This window comes from Mirounga angustirostris, unplaced genomic scaffold, assembly GCF_029215605.1.
Source record: "Mirounga angustirostris isolate CCGP_5_RB_7025 unplaced genomic scaffold, mMirAng1.0.hap1 SCAF_2, whole genome shotgun sequence".
In the NCBI taxonomy this organism is placed as follows: domain Eukaryota; kingdom Metazoa; phylum Chordata; class Mammalia; order Carnivora; family Phocidae; genus Mirounga; species Mirounga angustirostris.
In genome coordinates, this window is record NW_026991710.1 from 61467410 (window position 1) to 61489456 (window position 22047).

Here is a 22047-nt window from a genome sequence, read left to right on the forward strand (position 1 = left end):
GGTGGCACCGGAGAGGGTCGTCTGGGGGCCCACGGCTACTTTCGCGGAGGACGAGCCCGGCGGCCTGGGCCGGCTGACCCCGGCTGGAGGCCCGCGCGTCATCCCCCCTCCCACGGCCTCAGCCCCGGCGCGCAGACTCACACCCCTTCCTAGCGAAGCAAATGGTCCCTTCCAGGCGGGTGGCCATGTTGCTCTAATAAAGCGGGAGGGGCGGCGGCGTGGGGGGAGCAGATGCTGCTGGCTGCGAGCGGTAGCCGGGTGCTAGCAGAGCGCAGCCGCGAGGGAGGCGCGGGGGAGGCGAGCCGGAGCCGGAGCCGAAGCGTCAGCCAGTGTTGGCGGAGAGCACCCAGGCGCAGCCGGAGTCGGAGCCGCAGCCGCGATGGCCGTGGCCGTGGGGAGACCGTCTGTGAGTGCTGGGGCCTCGCTTCCCTTGCGGGCTGCTCCTCCGGCGCTGGGTGGTCCCCGCTTTCGGGCGGGTGCCGGCGGGGAATACGGGGGCCCGGGCGGGGGCTCCGGATGGTGGCGGCTGTGGGTGTGTGCATGAGATTGGGCGCGAGTCTGGAGCTGAGGGGAGGGCTAGGAGACCAGAGACTGGCTGGTCTACTACGTGATGCAACAGTGTATCGCCTAGTCGCGCCCCGGTTCCGGAGTTGTGGGAGAGAAAGGACCCCTTTCCTATTTTCCCTTTAAAGGGATTCTTTTAGCCATGGTGTTTCTCGTCTGCCTGCCTCCCTCTCCGCGAGCACACCTTTCCTCTCGTGACAGTCGAGACAGGCGCCGAGAGCGGGGGTTTCCTCCCGGCTCCCCCTCGCCGAGGGGGCTACCAGGGCATGGGAATTGTTCGCCCGAGCGCGCTGTCACACGGCTGTAGAAGCGGGTCAAAAATAAAAGGGTGGGATTTCCATGGTGGCTTCCCCAGTGCATTGTGAGATCTCAGACGCCCCCAGGCACCCACCCGGCTGACCCGGCCCTGCCCAGGATGTGGACAAAAGCCCTAGATACACACACAAAGTTTTCACAAGGCCCCCTTGTCGTGGTGGGTGGAAGTATTAAAATGCTCTGCGGTTGGAAGACCAGGGGTGGCGAACCGAGGAGGCGGGGGCGCGAGGAAGAGGAAGGGAGGGCGGGTGCGTGGAGACCCGGGTGCCCGGCGGCTCGGATCGAGGGGATGCCCCCGCCCCGAGTTCGCGGGCCGGACAGGGGCCGCGCCTGCTGGGGTGCAAGACAGTTCGCGACTCGGAGCCGGACTTTGAGGGTGCGGTTTCAGTCGGTGCTCCGCATCCCCGAGTGAAATGCGGGGGGGGGGGGGGGGAAGGGGCGGCGGCGGTTCCTTTTTACTGAAAGGAGCGGAGCCGGGTGGGAAAGGCGGAGTCCTCTTTCTCTTTCCCCATTTCTTTGTCGATGTTCAAAGTCCACTTTCTCACCGCTGGTATTGGGGGCGCCTCTAGCGAGGTTTTTCCCGCTCTACCATCCCCTTTTCCTTTTCTCATCTCCTTGCCACAACTGGGTAGCTGCAGGTGGTGGCTTCAGAGGTCTTGTAGTTAGGCATGAAAGTCTTACAGAGATACTGGAGGCTCTGAAGTCCCGGGAATGCAAGGCTGTGCCCTGACTCCCAGGTCTTCCTCTAGGTCCTCTCCAGATACTGGCGCCTTTTGCCGCCCCTGCCCCCACCTCGCCCGGGGAAGTTCGCGGGGACCCTCTGCTTGTTCTAACGCGGTTTGGTGGCTCTGCTGCCGAGGTGTTTTCAAAGATGTTCTTCACAGTGACAATGTACTGTGGTCATATTGAAGTGTAACTGTGCGTCTTTTAAGCGTTTGATACCCTAATATTTAATGACATACGCTTAAGAATTCAGGTCTCCTCTTGCACACAAATTGTGCTCTTGATAATTAGTGGTCGTGGATTGTTGTTACAGAGGGAATTTACATAGGCTGTGCTAATCCCTTTATTTTGCTGGTGAGGAAATTGAGGCCCAGAAAGGTCAAGTTTATCTGATTAAATTACTCCCACCTCTCTCCCCCGTACCCACACTATACTTATTTCCAGGGCACAGATTCCGATAACTAAAATAACAGTATCTACTTTAGATAATTGGAGAGCGTCTGGGAATGCAAATTCGGGGGAGGGGTAGTGTTCAGTAACGCCTATTGCTGGTGCATTCTTGAGGCCTGGGGGAGGTGGAATAAATAATTTGCTGCACATTTTCTATAAATTAGTTAGTTCATATATGTCAGTTAAATGGGAACAGTATGTGGATTTAAGATTTAGCTGTGCGGCCATGATCATATCCAACACCAGGTCTGCCAACCAGATGTGAGCTTAATCCCACAGAATTCTTGTGTAAGACCTCTCTTATTCAAATAATAGAGGAGATTTTTAAAAGTGTATGTGTACAGAGGAGGTAACTGCTTTCTCTGCACATTCCCTGTTGTCACTGGAATTAAGATTAAATTACAGTTAAAAACAGAAGACTTTTTTGGGACTGAGTTGTGGTATGAGTGATCAAGAGTTGACTACAGAGTTGAAAAGTCTTTTCATACATTTCCAAGGAATTGTTGAATTGTTTCACTTTGTTCATTCAGCTCTTGTTTTAACTGTGGTGCCTGTAGTTATGTCTTCAAAACAATCCCGGTGAAGGCAGAATATTTCTCCAAACCCAGCTCCAAGGGATCAACACTACATCTTTCATTCTAGAATCCTCTGCCCCTCCTATTCCTTTATCTGTTCTCTGATTTGAACAAATGGAAGGGTGTGTTGAGAGAAAGGAATCACTCCAAAATTGATTTGGAGTTTCCCTAGTTACTCGTATAGAATTAGACTTTTTTAAGTTGTTTAGGAAAACATGAACAGACTCCTTTCCCTATAAACTGCCTCTCCCATCCAGATTGAAGGAAAGTTCAATTAGAATAATTTGCTCTCATAATTTTAGGTTTTCTTAAACTTGAACGTCTTAGTGTGACGTCCTAGGTAAATACGAGATTTTACTGGAGAAAAGTCCTTCTATGTCAGATGCAGTATTTTCTGTCTTATGAAGTGGTTATATTCAGTTATAACCATTTAAACCTTAAGGTTCAATTCAGATGTTTCTTTTTTTTTTTTAAGATTTTATTTATTTATTTGAGAGAGAGAATGAGAGACAGCACGAGAGGGAGGAGGGTCAGAGGGAGAAGCAGACCCCCGCTGAGCAGGGAGCCCGATGTGGGACTTGATCCTGGGACTCCAGGATCATGACCTGAGCCGAAGGCAGTAGCTTAACCAACTGAGCCACACAGGCGCCCTCAATTCAGATGTTTCTTAAGTGGATTTGTTGGCTGGAAAACACAGAGGCTTCAGTTTAGCATGATACTGTTTATTTCTGTTCTCATCATCACCCCCTAGCTTCTCCATTTTCTCGTGGATGGTCTTGGTGCTTGGCTCTGAGAAGACCCTGAAGCGCATCTGCTGTTCCCAGAATGTAACTAATGATTAGCAAGAGCATTTCTCCCCTAGGGATGTGTCCACATTTTGAATGAGTTAGTATTTTTGCATCCAAGTCCCAGGGCAGCTATTATTTTTATTTTAAACAGAGCATGGTAATTTGCTCTACCTGGGAATCAGGCTTTATATAGCTGATCCACTCTCTCTTAAGGTGTGATGTTCAAGTTACAGAGTCGAGGAGGTGAAAGGAACTTAAAGAGGTTATTTGGTTCAGCCTTTTTCCCAATGTAGAAATATTTCCTACTTTATCCCTAACAGAAGGTATGTATTTAAACTTTTCCGGTTGTGGAGAGTTTCCATGATATCCTTCAAGAAACACGTTTAATTGTTCTTTTATCTCTTGAGCCAAAAGAAATGGAAAGCCAAGTTCATTCACTCATGTAAAACTATTAATTGAGCACCTCTTGTATGCTAGGTACTGTACTAGGAGCCAGGGTTACAGCAGTGGACAAGAGAGAAAATTCTCTGTTTACCTGGAGCTTTTATTTTTTGAGATTTAGTGTCCATGTGTATTAAAGTGATGAGCTTCAGTGGAGTATGTAAGCCATTTAGGGAGAAAGGAAATTATGTGCCTGTTGCTGAGTCAACAATTATGATGCAGGTAAAGATCTTGTCTGGGAATCATAGACAGTTCCTGAAGATATGGTCTGTTTTCAGCAGGAGGGTGGGGACTGACAATGAAATGTTATTTTTCCTTGTTATAAAATTGCCAGTTACATCTTGAGGTTGTAGCCCTCCGTGTGGAGGGCTTTGGCTCTTTTCTACCTGGAGAAAGATTAATGGAGCTAAGAAATGTCCAGGGGGTGGCAATCTAAATGATAAAGGGGCTGTCATCTAGGGGGGAGTTTAAAAAAAAAAAACTCTTTAGTAAGTGGTATAAATGATACACATTGAGGCTCTATAAGCAATTATTAAAGAATGAAGGAAGTGTTTGAGGTACAGTAATCTCCTTAAATCTTTTGAAAGCTATAGATTTTATCTTTTAAAATATCTTCTTTAAAAATGATATGTTTACATGACAATGAAAAACAGACCCACGGAATTGATTAAAAGAATGAAACTACCCATTTCCCACCATCCTGATATAAGAGCTCCTAGACTGTTAGTGTATTTTCATCGACTGTGTGAGATTTACACAGGTGAGCATAACCTATCTCGTATAAACTGCAACTTAGAAACCAAACTGTGTGCCTGGTAGACCCTGTCTGTTTGGACACTCATATAACGTAGGAACCAGATGCTTAGTGCTTTCAAAGGGGCCACCCTGTATTTGTATCCAGACAAAGGAATGAATGATTTGGTTGTCCTACTTTGATTGATTGCCAGAAGACCTAGTGTTTATATCCACTGATGATGCCACAGCTGATAATGATCTTCGGGTTTAGACTCCGTGTGGGGCAGGCTACAATCAGAACTTTCTATGCCAGGGTTTCTCTTTATAGGACCTTAAACTTGATTGGGGGTGGGGTGGGTAGGGGCTTTGTTGGATTTTATATAATTTATTGAAAACTGTCTTTCATAGTGCTAGTTAGACCTGTCTTAACTGGGGTCAGTGAAGAAGAACCATTATTTAAGCAAAGACCCAGAAGATCTAAAGCTTCTATCCTGTTCCCCAAGGAGACCTACTTTACAATTTAATTGACAGCCCCCTTTGTTGTTGTTGCTGTTTTTTAAATCCAGACTGACAGAAAACTCTCTTCAACTAAACAGTACCACCTCTGACCCACTCAGCCCATCAATGCAACCACTGTAAAACATAAAAACAATACCTGGGCTAAGGTGATAGAGACAGGCTTCTAAAAAGAATTTCCTGGGTGATACGAAATCAAATTTGCATCATCATAGGCCTGATCTGAGGTAGAAATCAGGAGTCTGTACCCTTATATAATTGGAACCAAGGCATTAGAACCATCTTTTTTAGGATCTATGCCAGTGAGTGTGAGTGCCTTGTTCAAGTCAAAGGGTTCAGGAAGCTGACCTGTGTGGATGCATTCTCTCCCCCTGCTGAACTATGACCGTGTGGGATTGAGTGTGATGTGTTGATGGAGGGAGCAGGCTGAGGTGAAGAGGTTGAAAAGGCTTCATGCTCCAAAAAGAATGTCTTTGGTACCCGACAGGAAGAAGCTTTGTTCATGCCCCCCCCCCTTTTTTTTTGCATTTTAAAAATTGTGATAAAAATACATATAACACAACATAAAGTGTAGGCCTCTGAGAAGAGCTGAGCTGGCAGCTGGAGGCTGGGAAAGAAAAGCTGAGATGTTCCCAGTAAAGGGCCTTGTGCTGGACCCTGAGGAGATGAAAGGGAAGATGTGTTGAGGAAGTGATCTCCATCCACCTCATGAGCTTCCTCATCTATGTGGCCCTGCTGTGAGTCACACCTTTTATCCTAAAGAAATTGGACAGCGTATGAAGATGGGCATCACATGTGCATGCATGATGTGAAGAACCCAGTTACAGTTTCTACTATCTGCAAATGAATAGGCCCAGAAAGTTGTAAGAGACTCTTTGATTGAATAGATGTAAAAATTCTACTTGTTAAGAACAAATTTGGTTCTGGTAACTGACCTTCATAGCTAAAATTTAAAACTACTTGTGAAGTAAAGACATTTTGTAGTGATAATACACCCATATGCCTGTGGTGTTCAGCCTCTGGGAATGTTGATATAATTATAAATAAGGTCAAACTCCATTCTCTAGCAAGTATTAATTATAAGGGAATTATGTCTGCAAAAAAAAAAAGTGTACCTGTTTGTTTTGATAATTAAGTAACATTACTTCGGGATGAATTTATGATTTCATAATTTTTTCTTATAGAAGTAGAATCACAATAATACAGATAGCTTAGAAATTGAAAAACAAAACAACCCCCAACAACCTAAACATATCAACAACATTCTTAGCTTCCTAATCCATCTGCTTCATCGGATATTTTTTCCATTCTTTCTCTTAGCAGGTGCTGAAGTTATGATGTTGAGTATTTGAGATGCCATCCCTGCTGCTCTTTAAATTTCTTGGAAGGATGAGTAAGCAGTAGGATGAGTGAGGAAGCAAAAGGATGAGTAAGAAAGGTGAGGTAGAAAAGTGTGCCAAGCCAGGGGAATAGCATGTGCAAAGCTCTGGGTGTGAGGCGGAGCCTCTTAAGAAAATCCAGCTATGACATCAGCATTCAGGGTGGGGTAGGGAGAGTGGACAGATGTGAGTCTAGGCAGGTGGGGGGAGAACAGATCATGCAGTGCATTATTGAAGACGTGTGTATTTTCTACACAGTTTTTAAAATATTTTATATCCTATGCACCCCTTTGCCCCAACTTAGGAAATCTCCAGATTCTTGGAATTGGTTGATAGAAGACCTTGAAAGTCTGTAGAGTATGAATTCTTTAGGATTCAATAGAATAGAGGCGAAATGAAAAAGGATAGCAGAGTTGATTCCTTTCATGACCAAATTGCACCCTTAAGAATAGAGGAAGTGAAGACTGAGAAAGCACACAAAGAGGAGGTGGGGTCCAGTGACAACATTCCCAACATAGGTCTTCCTCTGTCTAGTCTTCTATATTGAGGCCTTCCTCGATGTGGAACTACAAATTCTCGTTTTCTTAAACATTGAAGTGACTGAGTTCTGAAGGGTAGGAAAATGGCAGGACTCCTCCTATCTTGGACTGCAAGTGTCAATCAGTGTTCTCCATAAAGAAAATTAAAAACCCTTTGGATACTAGGAAAGTAGGAAAAAAGTCTGTTAAAAGCCGGGGTTTTCTTAAGACTTAACACCTCTTTCATTCACTTCATCCCTTTGTGTATCATTTTTATGTCAATATAAATTTTGTGAGTCTCATTAAGTGTGCCCATTAAATTTACTCAGACCTGCTGTTGAAAGAAAAAGGCTTAACCAAAACCCTCTGTGCACAGAAAGCCTGCTCAGCATCTTGATTTTTTAATTTTTTTAAAAGATGAAAGAAGTTGAGGGGCGCCTGGGTGGCTCAGTTGGTCAAGCGACTGCCTTCGGCTCAGGTCATGATCCTGGAGTCCCAGGATCGAGTCCCGCATCGGGCTCCCTGCTCGGCAGGGAGTCTGCTTCTCCCTCTGACCCTTCCCCATCTCATGTGCTCTCTCTCATTCTCTCTGTCTCAAATTAAAAAAAAAAAAAAAAAAAAGAATGTAAAAGATGAAAGAAGTTGAAGATGACGCAAATGGAAAGATATACCATGCTCATGGATTGGAAGAATTAATATTGTCAAAACATCCATACTACACAAAGCAATCTATAGATTGAGTGCAATCCCTATCAAGATACCAGTAGTATTTTTCACAGAACTAGAACAAATAATCCTAAAAGTTGTATGGAATCACAAAACACCCCAAATAGCCAGGGCAGGCTTGAGAAAGAAGAACAAAGCTGGGGGTATCACAATCCCAGATTTCAAGATATACTACAAAGTTATGGTAATTAAGACATTATGGTACTGACACAAACATAGACACAGATCAATGGAACAGGATAGAGAACCCAGAAATAAACCCACACTTATATGGCCAGTTAATCTATGACAAAGGAGGCAAGAATATACAATGGGGAAAAGACAATCTTCTCAATAAATGGTGTTAAGAAAACCAGACAGCTACTTGCAAAAGAATGAAACTGGACCACTTTCTTATACTATACACAAAAATAAATTCAAAATGGATTAAGGACCTAAATGTAAGACCTGAAACCATAAAACTCTTTAAAGAAAACAAGCAGTAATCTCTTGGACATTGACCTTAGCAGCAGTTTTCTAGATATGTCTCTTAAAGGCAAAGGAAAGAAAAGCGAAAGTAAACTGTTGGGACTATACCAAAATAAAATCTTTTGCACAGCAAAGGAAACCATCAACAAAACTAAAAGGCAGCCTGCTGAATGGCAGAATATATGTACAAATTAAATAGCTGATAAGGGGTTAATATCCAAAATATATAAAGAACTTACACAACAGCAAAAAGAAAGAAAGAAAAAAAAAGACCCAATTAAAAAATGGACAGAGGACCTGAAAAGATATTTTTCCAAGAAGACATGCAGATGACCAACAGACACATGAAAAGATACATCACTAATCATAAGGATATGCAAATCAAAACCACAATGAGGTATTACTTGACACCTCTCAAAATGGCTAGTATCAAAACAACAAGAAATAACAAGTATTGGCAAGGATACAGAGAAAAAGGAACCTTCATGAACCTTCATGCACTGTTGCCGGGAATGTAAATTGGTGCAACCACTGTGGAAAACAGTATGGAGGTTCCTCAAAAAATTAAAAATAGAAATACTATATGATCCAGTAATTCCACTATTGGGTATTTACCCAGAGAAAATAAATATGGTAATTCGAAAAGATATATGCACCCTTAAGTTTATTGCAGCATTATTTGCAGTAGGCAAAATATGGAAGCAACTTAAGTGTCCACTGATAAATGGATGGGTAAAGGATATGTGGCATATATATACAGTGGAGCATTATTCAGCCATAAAAAAGAATGAGATCTTACTATTTGTGACAACATGGATGGACCTAGAAGGTGTTATACTAAGTGAAATAAGTCATCAGAGAAAGACAAATACCATATGGTTTCACTTATGTGGAATCTAAAAAACAAGATGAATGAACACACAAAAAACCAGAGTTGTAAATACAGAGAACAAACTGGTGGTTACCAGAGGGGAGGGGGTGGGGGGATGGGCAAAATAGGTGACAGAGTTGAGGTGCAGACTTCCAATTTCAGAGTGGATAAGTCACAGGGATGAAACGTGCCGCATGGGGAATATAGCCAATAATATTGTAATGGTGTTCTGTGGTGACAGATGGGAATTGCATTTACGGTAAGCATAGCTTAATGTACGGAGCTGTTGAATCACTGTGATGTGTACCTGAAACTAATGTAGCATTGTATATCAACTATAATACAGTTAAAAAAAAAAAAAACCCTAAAAACCTCTGTGCACAGAAAGCCTTCTTGGCATCTTGATTTTTAAATTTCTATTTAAATCACTGCCAAGATATTTATCTTATTTTATCCTTAACAAAATTCCCAAGAAGTAACATAGACAAGAAAACTGAGGAACAAAGAAGCTAACATTTACCTAATGTGATGTGGTACAGCCAGCTACTGGGGGGGCTAGGCTTTAGAGCCAAGACTCTTAGACCAACATACATACAGATCTACCGGTTGTGTCGGTTTTTTAGACTACATTTTGCTCAGGTAATACATTGGTCCCAAATTTTGGTGGCTTACACAGCAAAGGTTTATTTCTCACCCTTTGTTCTTTGTTCTATCCTCTGAGATCTCCTTGCTGTATTGACCCTAGGATCTAGGTCCTCTATCTGGACCTTGCCAGTCTGGTGGCAGAGGAAAAAGATACTGAACCCTGAACTCTCAAGTTCTTACATGGATCACTTACTTCTACACAAACTTCATTGGCCAAAGTAAATTGTCACTCCTAAGTTCAACAAGATGAGATGGATAGTCCTGCAAAGAGTGGCTCTGTCAGTCACTTGACCAAGCTTGAGGGCCATGGGATGGGGAAGGAAATCCTCTTCTACAGAGGGCAGGAAACATTTTGAATCCTAAGACTTCATTATACCATCCTAGTCAGGGTATCTACTTTAGAGCCAAAGGTCTTTATTATTTTTTAATATTGTTCCCAGTCCATAATGATTTTTTTCACTGCCTTTGTCCTACTCTGATTCCAGTTGGACATGATAGAATGATGAGAAAGAGTGTGTTAAGCAGCTAGGATGAATTGAAGGCAGAGGATGTGATTATTCCTATTGTTCACTCACAATGAGCTTCCAGTAGCATCCTCACTAAGTAAGGGTTGGTTGGTGACCTGAAAGACCTCTGTGCTGTTCTGTGGTGGCCCCAGCTCTGGGACTGTACTCTCTGGGAAATGGTTTTGAGGCCATTAGGACTTCCAGCTGCTTGACAGAATTATTTCCCTTGGGATGCTTCCAAATCTGTCCTTTCCCAGCCCATCTGTTCTTAAATGCAGATGCATCAGATGGCACCCTTCTTTTCCTTGCTTTGTTTTCTGTCGCTGAGAAGTAGTAGTACTATATCACATTTTGGTTAAGAACATAGGCTCTGGAGCCAGACTGCTTGAGTTCTAGAGTATCAGCTCTGCCACTTAACCACCTTTGTGACCTTAGGCAAGTTACTTACCTTGTGTACCTCCCATTTGTTAGCTGTAAAATAATAATAGTACCTTCCTCAAACATTTATAGGATTAAATAAGACACAAAGTATTTGCAGTGATGCATGAAACATTCATCCTCAATAAAAAGGAAATGAATATGGAAATAATAATGACTTTATACCAAAGACTGGGATCCAAGCAGAACTGCCAACCCACCCCATCCCAGCTAGGGAGTGAGCATTTGCCCCTTCTCCTCTCACCCACCTGAAATGCAGTCCTCCCTTTTTCTAATCAGAGCACACCTTGGAGGCACAGATCCAGTCTACCCTCTCCTTGAAGCCTTGACCTGCCAATCCAAGTTTTTGGTAATTTTTCCCTCTCTGAATTCCTGCGGCAGTGATCCCCTGCAACACTTGTGTGTCACCCTTAGTGTTCTGGCGTCTCTGCACCACCCCCACTTTCTTTAAGCTCCTATTTAAAACAAATAGGGATGATCCCAGGACCATCCCAGGTCCCCAAGATCCTGTGAATGTTTTTTAAAAAATCTCTCATTACCACAAGCATTTGTTCTGCTAGCCTTGACTACATTCATGCATTCTTAGCCTATGTTATCAGATTTAAGGGAAGAGACTGTTGTGCACCCCCCCATTAATAAACATATGACTGAGTAAAAATTGGTCCTTTGGATAAGACTTGTGCCAGCCCACTTTCTCTCAGTCCACCTTTTAATTCATGCTGTTGCTATGTGAATTTCAGGCAGGTGTAGACCACGTATCTATAGCTTTCTGCCCCGGACTTCTCTGCTGTAGTCACCTGGGTTCTGCCTAGTTATTTTGACCTATGTGCACATCTGGATGTCCAAGAATGTTTCCATCCCATGGGCCAACACTTGCCTGGTGGAGGATGGAAGCTGGTGGACAAGTATTTCTCTCTTTTGTCACTAACTTTGACAATTCTGAGGCACAATGTATATGGCTCCTCAGAGGGTCCCACATGGGCCCCAGCCCCAGTCCACAGGGGTGATTAGCTCCGAATATATACATTTAGGGTGGCTGTGCCTCCTTTCCTGTTTTATCCTTCTTAGTCTCCACTCCTGTTCTTTTGGATCACTTCTGCAAATAACTGCTTGCATGTAAGCCCTTGTCTAAGGACCCTGCATTTTGATGAAGACACCTTGTTTCCTTTTTGGGGCTCTTTTACCTTATGCAAATGAGGGAGCATGAATGTTACTTTGTAACATACCAAATTACTTTGGACTTAAAAAAAATATGCTGAGGGGGCACCTGGGTAGCTCACTCATTAAGCGTCTGCCTTCGGCTCAGGTCATGATCCCAGGGTCCTGGGATCGAGCCCCGCATCGGTCTCCCTGCTCAGCGGGAAGCCTGCTTCTCCCTCTCCCTCTCCCCCAGCTTGTGTTCCCTCTCTCACTGTGTCTCTCTCTGTCGAATAAATAAATAAAATCTTTAAAAAAAAAATATGCTGAGAACAAACTGATCTTTCTTTAATCAGGGTCTTAGTACTTGTAGGAGGGAAGACTTCAAACTGTTGTCAAAAGTTAGGCTCAGAGGGCGCCTGGGTGGCTCAGTTGGTTAGGCGACTGCCTTCGGCTCAGGTCATGATCCTGGAGTCCCGGGATCGAGTCCCGCATCAGGCTCCCTGCTCAGCGGGGGGTCTGCTTCTCCCTCTGACCCTCCCCCCTCTCATGCTCTCTCTATCTCAGTCTCTCTCTCAAATAAATAAATAAAATCTTAAAAAAAAAAGTTAGGCTCAGAAAAGAAGAAAACTGGATACGTCATGTAATCTTTTCTATAATTTTCATTTCTACTTCTTGGAGTGGAACCCAAACTCTGGATGGAAGTGCTTGTCTCTGAGTATATAACCCCTACTTTGTACTTTGTTCTGTAACTTCTTTAATGTACCCATTTCAAGTCAATTACATATTTTATAATCTAGAAACTAGATACAGAGTGTATGGGGGAAATATGTTTTTGATACATGAACTGTGACTTGGGCCAAAGTTTAAAACTCTTTTTGAAAAAGAGAAATTTTGTAGCTTACACTGAATAGACAGGAAAAAAATGAGGTAAAATTTTTTGAAGCAACTTTTAGTGAATTAATAATATTGAGCAATTTTAAGGGCCCAGATTAACTTAAGTATCTGCCTGAGAATTCTTCAACTCATTGGAGTTGTTCACATCATCTCTTCACTTTGAGCCTATCCCAGAGGCATTTTCTAATAATGTAGGGGACATGCTTGGAAACACCACAAGCCAAAAAAATTCATTGTCCAATTTTCCCAAAATTTGTTACCTTTGCTCTCACTCTGAAGTTTGGTCTGACTTTTTGTAGGGGTGAGCAATATAGGACTGTACCTCCTCCTGTTGTAATGATGTGATTGTATGTTACATACCTCTTTGTTTTAAATGCCTTATCTAGTCCTTAGTTTTTTTGTTTTTGTTTTTTATTTTATTCCAAAATAAAGGGAGTGGGAGGAGAAAACTTAAAAAATTGAGTACTGAAGCATATGATTTCTCCATTTCTCAAACTAAACTGGAATTATTTTTCAGGTTTCTTTTTTTCTTTTTTTTTTTTTTTGTCTTTAAATATACACTTGGAATGTTGTTGCTAATTTGCACATTGGCTTTGCCGCTTAACTCCTTGCACCTACTGCAGTGATGTCCTAATTGAAGGTGTGCAATTCCACACAGTTTCCTGGTGATTAGATTTCAGTGGGTAAACACTGATGTTCATGATTTTCTTGTGAGATAGTTTGGTTAGATATTGTTCTTGAACCCAACCCCTTCAGCTCTTATTTGATGGATCAGGACTCGCACTTGCCCAAGATAAACAGTAATGATCTTAAGGTCAAGTCTTCTAACTATTGTTTATACCTTCTTTCCAAATGGAGAGACCACTGTAGTCTGCAGAATAATGCTGTCAGAACTTTTCTGAGATGATGGAAATGTTCTATTACTGCATTGTCCAGTATGGTAGCCACCAGCTGTATGTGGCTATTGAACACTTGAAATGGGGCTTGTGCAACCATAGAGTTAGATTTTTTATCTTGTTTAATTATAATTAATGTGTGTTTAAATTTAAATAGCCACATGTAGCTAGTGGCTACCATATGGGATAGTTAGCTTTAGGAGTTATGGTCTAGAAGTATTTATAATCTGATATTTCTTTCTCATTTTTTAAAATATTTTTTTATTTATTTGACAGAGAGAGAGAGCGAGAGAGGGAGCACAAGCAGGGGGAGTGGGAGAGGGAGAAGCAGGCTTCCGCTGAGCAGGGAGCCCGATGCGGGGCTCGATCCTAGGACCTTGGGATCATGACCTGAGCTGAAGGCAGAAGCTTAATGACTGAGCCACCCAGGCACCCCTCTCATTTTTTAGAAAACTTTTTTATTAAGAAAAATTCCAAACCATACACAGGAGAGAAGGTATAATGAAACCTATCCCACCACCTAGGCCAATCTTACGTCATCTCTTTCTCCTTTTTTCTCCCCACCCCAAACCCCCCAATTTGTTTTGTTTGCTTTTTTAAAGATTTTATTTATTTATTTGACACACAGAGAGAGATAGCGAGAGCAAGAACACAAGCAGGGGGAGTGGGAGAGGGAGAAGCAGGCTTTCAGCCGAGCAGGGAGCCCGATGCGGGGCTCGATCCCAGGACCCTTGGATCATGACCTGAGCTGAAGGTAGATGCTTAACGACTGAGCCACCCAGGTGCCCCTATTTTGTTTGTTTTTTAAGATTTTTATTTTATTTTATTTATTTTTAAGATTTTATTTATTTATTTGACAGAGCGAGAGCCAGAGAGCGCAAGCTGGGGGAGCGGCAGAGGGAGAGGGAGAAGCAGGCTCCCCGCTGAGCAGGGAGCCTGATGTGGGACTCAATCCCAGGACCCTGGGATCGTGACCTGAGCCGAAGGCAGAGGCTTAACCAGCTGAGCCACCCAGGCGACCCAAGATTTTATTTTTAAAGTAATCTCTATACCCAACTGCTTGAACTTACAACCCTGAGATCAAGAGTCACACACTATACCAACTGAGCCAGCCAGGCACCCCTCAACCCCCCAAACTATTTTGAAATAAATCCCAGGCACAGCCTGATCTCATTTTAAGAGCTAAGCTGGTGGGGCGCCTGGGTGGCTCAGTTGGTTAAGCGACTGCCTTCGGCTCAGGTCATGATCCTGGAGTCCCGGGATCGAGTCCCGCATCGGGCTCCCTGCTCGGCAGGGAGTCTGCTTCTCCCTCTGACCCTCCTCCCTCTCATGCTCTCTGTATCTCCTTCTCTCTGTCTCAGATAAATAAATAAATAAAATCTTTAAAAAAAAAAAAAAAGCTAAGCTGGTGACCTCGGGGTTAGGAGCATGGCATCAGAAAGAGGTATTCAGGGATTTTCAGGTGGCTTTGTGACTTTAAAAAAAAAAAAAAAGCCTTCAAGTGTATGGATGGTAAAATTTATGGTTTGACAAAGATAGGTAATGAGTCTATAGATGAGTGATATTCTATATGTTTGAGGTATTTTATCCCCATCATCATCATCATCATGAAATGCTAAGCATGAGCCCATAGATGGAACAGTTACTGCACCAAGCTCGCTTACGTGTGCTTTTATTGAACTTTGGGTTCATGGATAATTTAAACATTCATACGCATTTTTTATCATTGAGCTTCATTGAATGCCAGCAGTGTTATAGAGTCATAGCATCTTTAAAGGTGGAAAGCAAACTGAGAGGGGCGCCTGGGTGGCTCAGTCGTTAAGTGTCTGCCTTCTGCTCGGGTCATGATCCCAGGGTCCTGGGATCGAGCCCCGCATCGGGCTCCCTGCTCCGCGGGAAGCCTGCTTCTCCCTCTCCCACTCCCCCTGCTTGTGTTCCCTCTCTCGCTGTGTCTCTCTCTGTCAAATAAATAAAAATCTTAAAAAAAAAAAAAGAAAGAAAGCAAACTGAGGTTTATTTTTGGTTTTAGCCCAGTCTCCTCAGAATGCTTAATTCCAGCGAGTAGCAGCTTGTTTTGAGCTCCCCTTGAGTGGTCCAGCACTTGGTCATACCACACTTGCCAGATCAGCTGACTGGCTGAGGTAAAACCTGCAGAACTAAGTCTCCTACCCACTTTTTAAAACGGCAGACTCTTAGAACCTCTTTTAGAGCAGACATGTTTTTTTTTTTCTAAGTCTATTTGAGGTATTGCAGATACTCTTGTTGGAGAGAAATGTTTTTTGTAATTAACGTAAAATTTTTCTCTTTTGAGAATTTATGTCCGTTACTGGTGTACATTTTTATAGGATATGCCTGTTTACTTTCTGTATTTCTGTTTATAAAAGAAACCTACCCTGTAGCAAGCACATTTTGGTCATGTAGACACATTGCAGGAAATAATGCTTGCATCAGTGGTATTTAAAAGTGCATTTTTACTTCACAGCATAAAGCAAGAATTGTTACTGCGCTTTTGTAGTTGGATTTAGGAGCTAATAATGATTTTCTTCCTCATGATAGACTGCAGAATATGTATATTCTAAATTTGGAACTCTACTTAGGATCTCAGGATTTAAGGGGAATGAATTTGTGATGGTAAAAGGTACTTGTATCATCAGAAATGCTCCCAGGCCTTGGCTCAGCTGTTTTATTGATGGAAAAAGATGATATGCTTTAGAATAAGAGCTATTAAAAATTTCAGCAACATTCTGAACAACTGCAAGCCTACTGTTGCAACAGGATGCCATTCCTTTTCCATGGTCAAGTCTCCAATAGAGTCTGCCCTTTGTGTTCCCTTGGACTTTTGTTAACCACATTCCTGGGAGAGAAGGAAGGGCTACGTCTAATCTCATCATCTACATTGCAGCTTAGTCCAATTTACTTTTTTTGCATGGTTCCTAGATATAGTGAATAGTTGGTTAATACCCTACGTGTTAATGTTGCTGCAACTCAGGATTTATGCCATTTTTTGCAAATAATACTCCTTTGAAATGAGCTTTCTTATCTCCACTTGACAGGAAATATTTGAATCCACGTTAGGGCTAAGAACAAGATTTAGGGAGATGTTTTGTCAAATCACACTCACTGTCCTTTTCATGAAGGGTAAAGACAAGAAACTATTAAGGCTTGTAAAATGACTGTGACCTGATTAGGAAAGTACTGGACCTATTTTCAGCAAAGAGGGTAAAAAATTAGTATGAGTAGCAGGTTTTTTTTTTCTTTGTATTAAATTTATAGATTTTGAAAAAATTCAAATTTAAATCCCGCAATAACACATCTTGAAAAAGAAAATAAATTCATGTAACCTAGGTCTCAATGCTTACACTTTATTACAGTTAGAAAAAATGCTAAACTTGATGTAGCCATCACATTAATAAGAAATAGAGGTTTACCTTATATATTCTCTTTAAAATAGTTAATGATCAATGGCTTATCACAGCTTTCATAGGCCCCAATTTGGTTCTGGATTAAATTATTTATGGCATGGTAAAATACTAAGGGAGAGAAATAACATAAACCATCTTTGACCAGGATGAGCTTCATTATTTGGCTCATTTATTGGAGGGGGAAAAAGTACCAAGAAGGACAACCCTCGGATTCTTCGGTTAAACTGGTATTGAATGGGCCAATGTGCGCCGCCTCTTAGCTCTGCCTGGCAAAATGAGGACCTCAGTGGTGCCAGAGTTTTCAGTTTTTCAGAACGTGGAATGGACATTTAGAGTTTGAGGTGAAATTTCCCCATCTGAAAATGTTGGCAGTTAAGTCAAATATTTTTAAAATACTGTGTGGGCCACATAAACATGTTCATGGGCTGAGACTGCCAGTTTGCAATCTGAGTTCCATTGAAAATAATTCATTTATTTTTCTTGTATTTGAATAAAGAAACCATTAACTTTTTTTTTTTTTGGTATGTCTTTTTAAATGCTTTAACATTTGAATAAGTAAAGTGCTTTTTGTAGAAAATGTGCTTGTTTTTAAAACAGAAGTGAAGGATTTACTTGAACTCTGCTATGAAAACGTCTAGATTGTTTGAGGGCAGTATCGAAACTAGAAATTTGTTTCCTTAACAGGGTATCTCCAAGCAGGTTTGTGCTGTAGGAGATCAGATTGGGAGAAGCAGGACCCTGTGTGGAGTCTAGGGCCCACAGCACAGAGAGCAGGAGGGACTCTATAAAGTGTGTGGGGCCCAGTGCCAATGTCCCTTTGCAAAAACATGTGCTATATATAGTGAACGGGTTGGATTTTTTTTCTTCTTGGTTTAGGTCCAATGACAGTTAATGACTGTTCCTTACAGGCTGTGAAATTATTTATGAGTTTGGCAGTAGGATGATGTAAAATGCAAGTGGAGATGGGTAAAATAGGGTCTGTTACCAAATCCCAATAAATTGTTAGTTCTAGAGCGAGGAGGCACTTCAGAGGTCACCCAATCCAGGGCCTTCCTTTGAGGTGAGGAAACCGAGGCCTGGGGAGTTCAGCTGAGACTGAAAGTTCTCATTAGCTCTTCCCTGTCCAGCCCTCTCACTTGTTTTCCTCTTTTCTTCCTGCGTGTGGGAAAATGTGTCTCCCAGGAATTATTTGTGACAATTGGAGAGTCTCTCAGAAAAACAAAGAAGTCAGATGTTTAGTAAACCAAATATTTACAAAAGATCTTCCTGGAGGTTGATTTAGCTTGTCTTTGTTTTTTATTGATAAAATTTCTGTTGCTGTTTTTTTTTTTTAAGATTTTATTTATTTATTTGAGAGAGAGAGATAGCGAGAGAGAGATGGGAGGAAAGGGAGAAGCAGGCTGAGCAGGGAGCCTGGACGCGGCCTGATCCCAGGACCCCAAGATCCTGACTTGAGCTAAAGGCAGATGCTCAACCTACTGAGCCACCCAGGTGCCCCCTGTTGCTGTTTTTATGTGAGTTTTGATATGCTTCTTTCCAAAAGCCTACTCTTCCATGCTATTTTTTAGAAAGCAAAAAGCCAATTAGATTTTCCACAGGAAAATGTGGCAATTTATTACCCTTCTGCAGTTTCCTATTGGTGGGTTGAACCACGTGAAATAGTTGATTTCAGCTGTTTCTGAACTACAAAAACGGTAGTTTCATATGATTTAAGATAGTAGTTTGAGCAAAAGGGTGATGAGTATTGAGGTAGCTTCCTATTCTTCTAATGACACTTTTGTCATTTCCATGGTCATCCACCATTTAGCCCTTCTCAATTTATCCTGCTCAAACATTGTTATGCTGAAGCATTTTTACTGAGAAATGTGGAATTGAAAGCTCCATGTGCATACGTGGAGCAGTTTTCCTTCTACATGCTTTATTTGGCTTGAAAAGCCTTCCTTGGGTCTTGAAGAAAAGACGACCAAACTCAAGTCAGATGCTGGATTTGTTTCTGATTTTTCAGGCCCACAGAAGCAAGTTGGAATGGGAGCGATTTTCATTCTCAGTCTTGGTCAACAGCACAATAGTTTGATATGCAGTTATATTAATACTGCACCCTGAGTTGAGGATCTGAGACTCTTGAAAACATTGTCCTGTTACTGTAATTGAACCCTAATTGTGATTTGGGTGGGGGCTGGTGGTAGGCAGGAAGCAAACGGGCCCACAGAAAGAAATGTCATAAACTTTAGACTTTTTCTTCTAGTTTTCTGAATTGAATCCACTGAATATTGGCTTTGTCAAAACAACTTTTGTAAAAGCAGTAGCATTTTAGCATTTTGGTGATTACAAAAATAAGTATAAAATAAGAAACATTTGTGCATAACTCTAATAGGGGAAAATTTATTTGAAGGATGCTATGACCTCTGAATTATATTTGAGACCCCTGACCAGATAACATAAATCTTTTGAATTTAGGCAACAAGGAAATTATTATTATTATTATTATTTTAAAGATTTTATTTATTTATTTGACAGAGAGAGACACAGCAAGAGAGGGAACACAAGCAGGGGGAGTGGGAGAGGGAGAAGCAGGCTTCCCGCGGAGCAGGGAGCCCGATGCGGGGCTCGATCCCAGGACTCTGGGATCATGACCTGAGCTGAAGGCAGACGCTTAACGACTGAGCCACCCAGGCGCCCCCAAGGAAATTATTAATAAATATATGCATGCTCATTTTTCTTGAGAAACTAGAAAACAGAAACCCACCCCAAATCCAGTCAATTGGAGAAAGCCAAACTCTACAAAATTCGTGATTCGTAAAGATCTTAGTGCACCACAGCTGAATAAATACAACTAAAGAGCCATCACAAACAGCAACTTGGAAATGTGATTTTTTCTGTACTACTTTGAACTAGAAAGTTAGTTAGAAATTCACTTCTGGCATTTCAGGCCCCTTTGACTATTACTTTAAAATTTGAGTGCTTTACTCTAGTTCTTAAAATAGAACTAAACTGTAGAAATAAAGGGCCTTTTTATTGGGGTAAAAGGTTTTCGAAAGGAAAAAACTATTAGGCTGAATCTGTTTTCTTCCCTCTCATTTCTGCAAAAATGCCTTTCCATATTGTTGTTTTCAGGATGAAGGCTCACCTCGCCGGGATGGCATGTGTGTCTCTCCATGATTTGATGCCTTTCTTTCCATAATCTGCTGTTGGCACCATATATCCCCTTCTTTCACACTCTGTCTTTGCGCCTCATGTAAATGCCTTTCTCCTGGCCTCTTCCCACCTTCTGCACTACTCATCCTCCAAGACTCTCCAGGCCCCTCTGCTTTCCCCTCGCCTGGGCAGAGTTAGGAGGACTAGCTTTCTGCATTCCCATTTATCTTAGGCTCTTGTAATGAGAAGATACCTTGTGGTACCATAAAAGTTCTCGTGCCTTATTCATTTTTGTATTGTACATTCAGCAAAGAATATAGTTCCTCAGTAAATGCATCAAAAATAACTGCAGTAATAGGCCCAAGTTTCTGCCTGTGTAGAGGACTTTATCAGTAAAAATAACAGGCATAACATCCTGGAAGGAGATTATAGAACAAAGAATTGAATGATCTGCTAAATTTCCCCAGGAATTCTTAGTTAGCATTATTTAATGGTTGACAGAGGGAGCTTTGGAGGGCTGAAGATTAAATGTTCATTTCACCTGTTTCTTGTCTCAGTCCAAGCTTTCTCAGCCCTGAGTTGCTCAGACCATAAAAATTGGAGTTGACGGAGCATAAGATAATTTGTTCCTGTTCATCAGAAAATAGTGTGGAGTGACCCAGTAAGGCAGCCTCAGAAAGTGGTAAAGATGCTGTATTCAGGGCCTTCCCTGGGCTTATTTTTCCTAATTGTTGACATTCTGTGTATGGCAGTGACCCCTGAAGCTATTCTGTGAAAATCAGTGTGCTGCTTTGAGTATTTTCGTTACACAATACCTTTCAGAGAGAACTCCCAGCATGCTTGGTGAAAATGCTAGAAATTATAGCATAAGAAGGGGTTTTTCATGGATGTCTTGTTCTGTGGAAGTGAGGATACTGAATTCAGGGGAAGAATAAATATTTAGACTATTTTTAGAAGTTAATGTATAATACGTATATGTATAACCCATATAAATATATTCAGTGGCTGGCAAAATTAACATTAAACTGGTAAAGAAAAACATTTTAAATATTGTCTGCTATGAAATTGCTTAAAATAGGCAAGACTACCAGGGGCTTTCTATTATGTCAGTTGAACATAATTGAACATAAATTGAACATTTATAGCATACCTATAATATAGGTATTAGTATCCCTATTTTACAATTAAAGAAAAAGAGACTTAGAAGTAACCTGCCCCAAAGTCATTCAGCCCAGAAGTTGCAGAGCTGGAATTTTACTCCTGATTGACTTGCAGCCAATGGTTAGAACACTGTTCCATGCTGCTTTATGTTTTATATTAATTTCAGAGTTATTTTTTCAAGTCTATCACTTAAGATATTGATATTTAAATATTAAATCTAAAAATGGCACCAAACACTTCATGCACACCTGCCTGAGATGTGTGTTGGCGAAAGATAACACAAATTATTTTTAAAACTTAAGTCATTTTATGCATTGTTCTGGAACAGAATATTGAAGTTGTTTATTTTAGCTAAATATTTCTTAATTATGATCATTGAATCTTGTCTGCACATAGCACAACACTTGTGAATATACCAAGACCTATATGGCCTTCTTAGAACAGTGTAGTATTGGCTTGGGAGAGTGCGGAAAAGAAAAAACCACTTTAACATGCACATGACTTGGATGCTATTCAGTGATACACTGCACATCTTAAAAGAATATCGGAATGAGCCAGTGAGGGTCTGGGTATGAAATGCCAAGTGGTTGTTACAGTGCCTCTTTTCTGTCCAGCTTCACAGGGTCCTTTAAAAAAAATAGGCCTTTAAAAATACAGGGATGTAAATTACTTTTCTGAAGTAATTCTTAAGTCAAGATGGTCAGTGGCTCTGCAGGATCTAACTACCATGATTATAGTGTG

At 41.7% G+C, this 22047-nt stretch overlaps 1 protein-coding gene and 1 pseudogene across 5 annotated transcripts in view; both read left to right on the top strand.

The window, feature by feature from the left end:
- Window positions 1–223: 223 nt before the first annotated feature.
- Window positions 224–22047, top strand: part of SEPTIN11 (septin 11) — a 138936-nt gene continuing 117112 nt past the window's right edge. For all 4 annotated transcript variants that reach the window (XR_006791799.3, XM_045880944.3, XM_045880942.3 and 1 more), the window contains exon 1: window positions 224–406. Coding sequence is in view for 3 of the 4 variants with exons in the window: in XM_045880944.3 (XP_045736900.1) it covers window positions 380–406 (27 nt within the window). In the remaining variant the exon portion in view is untranslated. The remainder of the gene's footprint in view (window positions 407–22047) is intronic.
- On the top strand, window positions 413–12667 carry LOC129045988 (mitochondrial import receptor subunit TOM5 homolog; annotated as a pseudogene). The gene has a single exon (XR_008506583.2). The product of XR_008506583.2 is annotated as a mitochondrial import receptor subunit TOM5 homolog (transcript).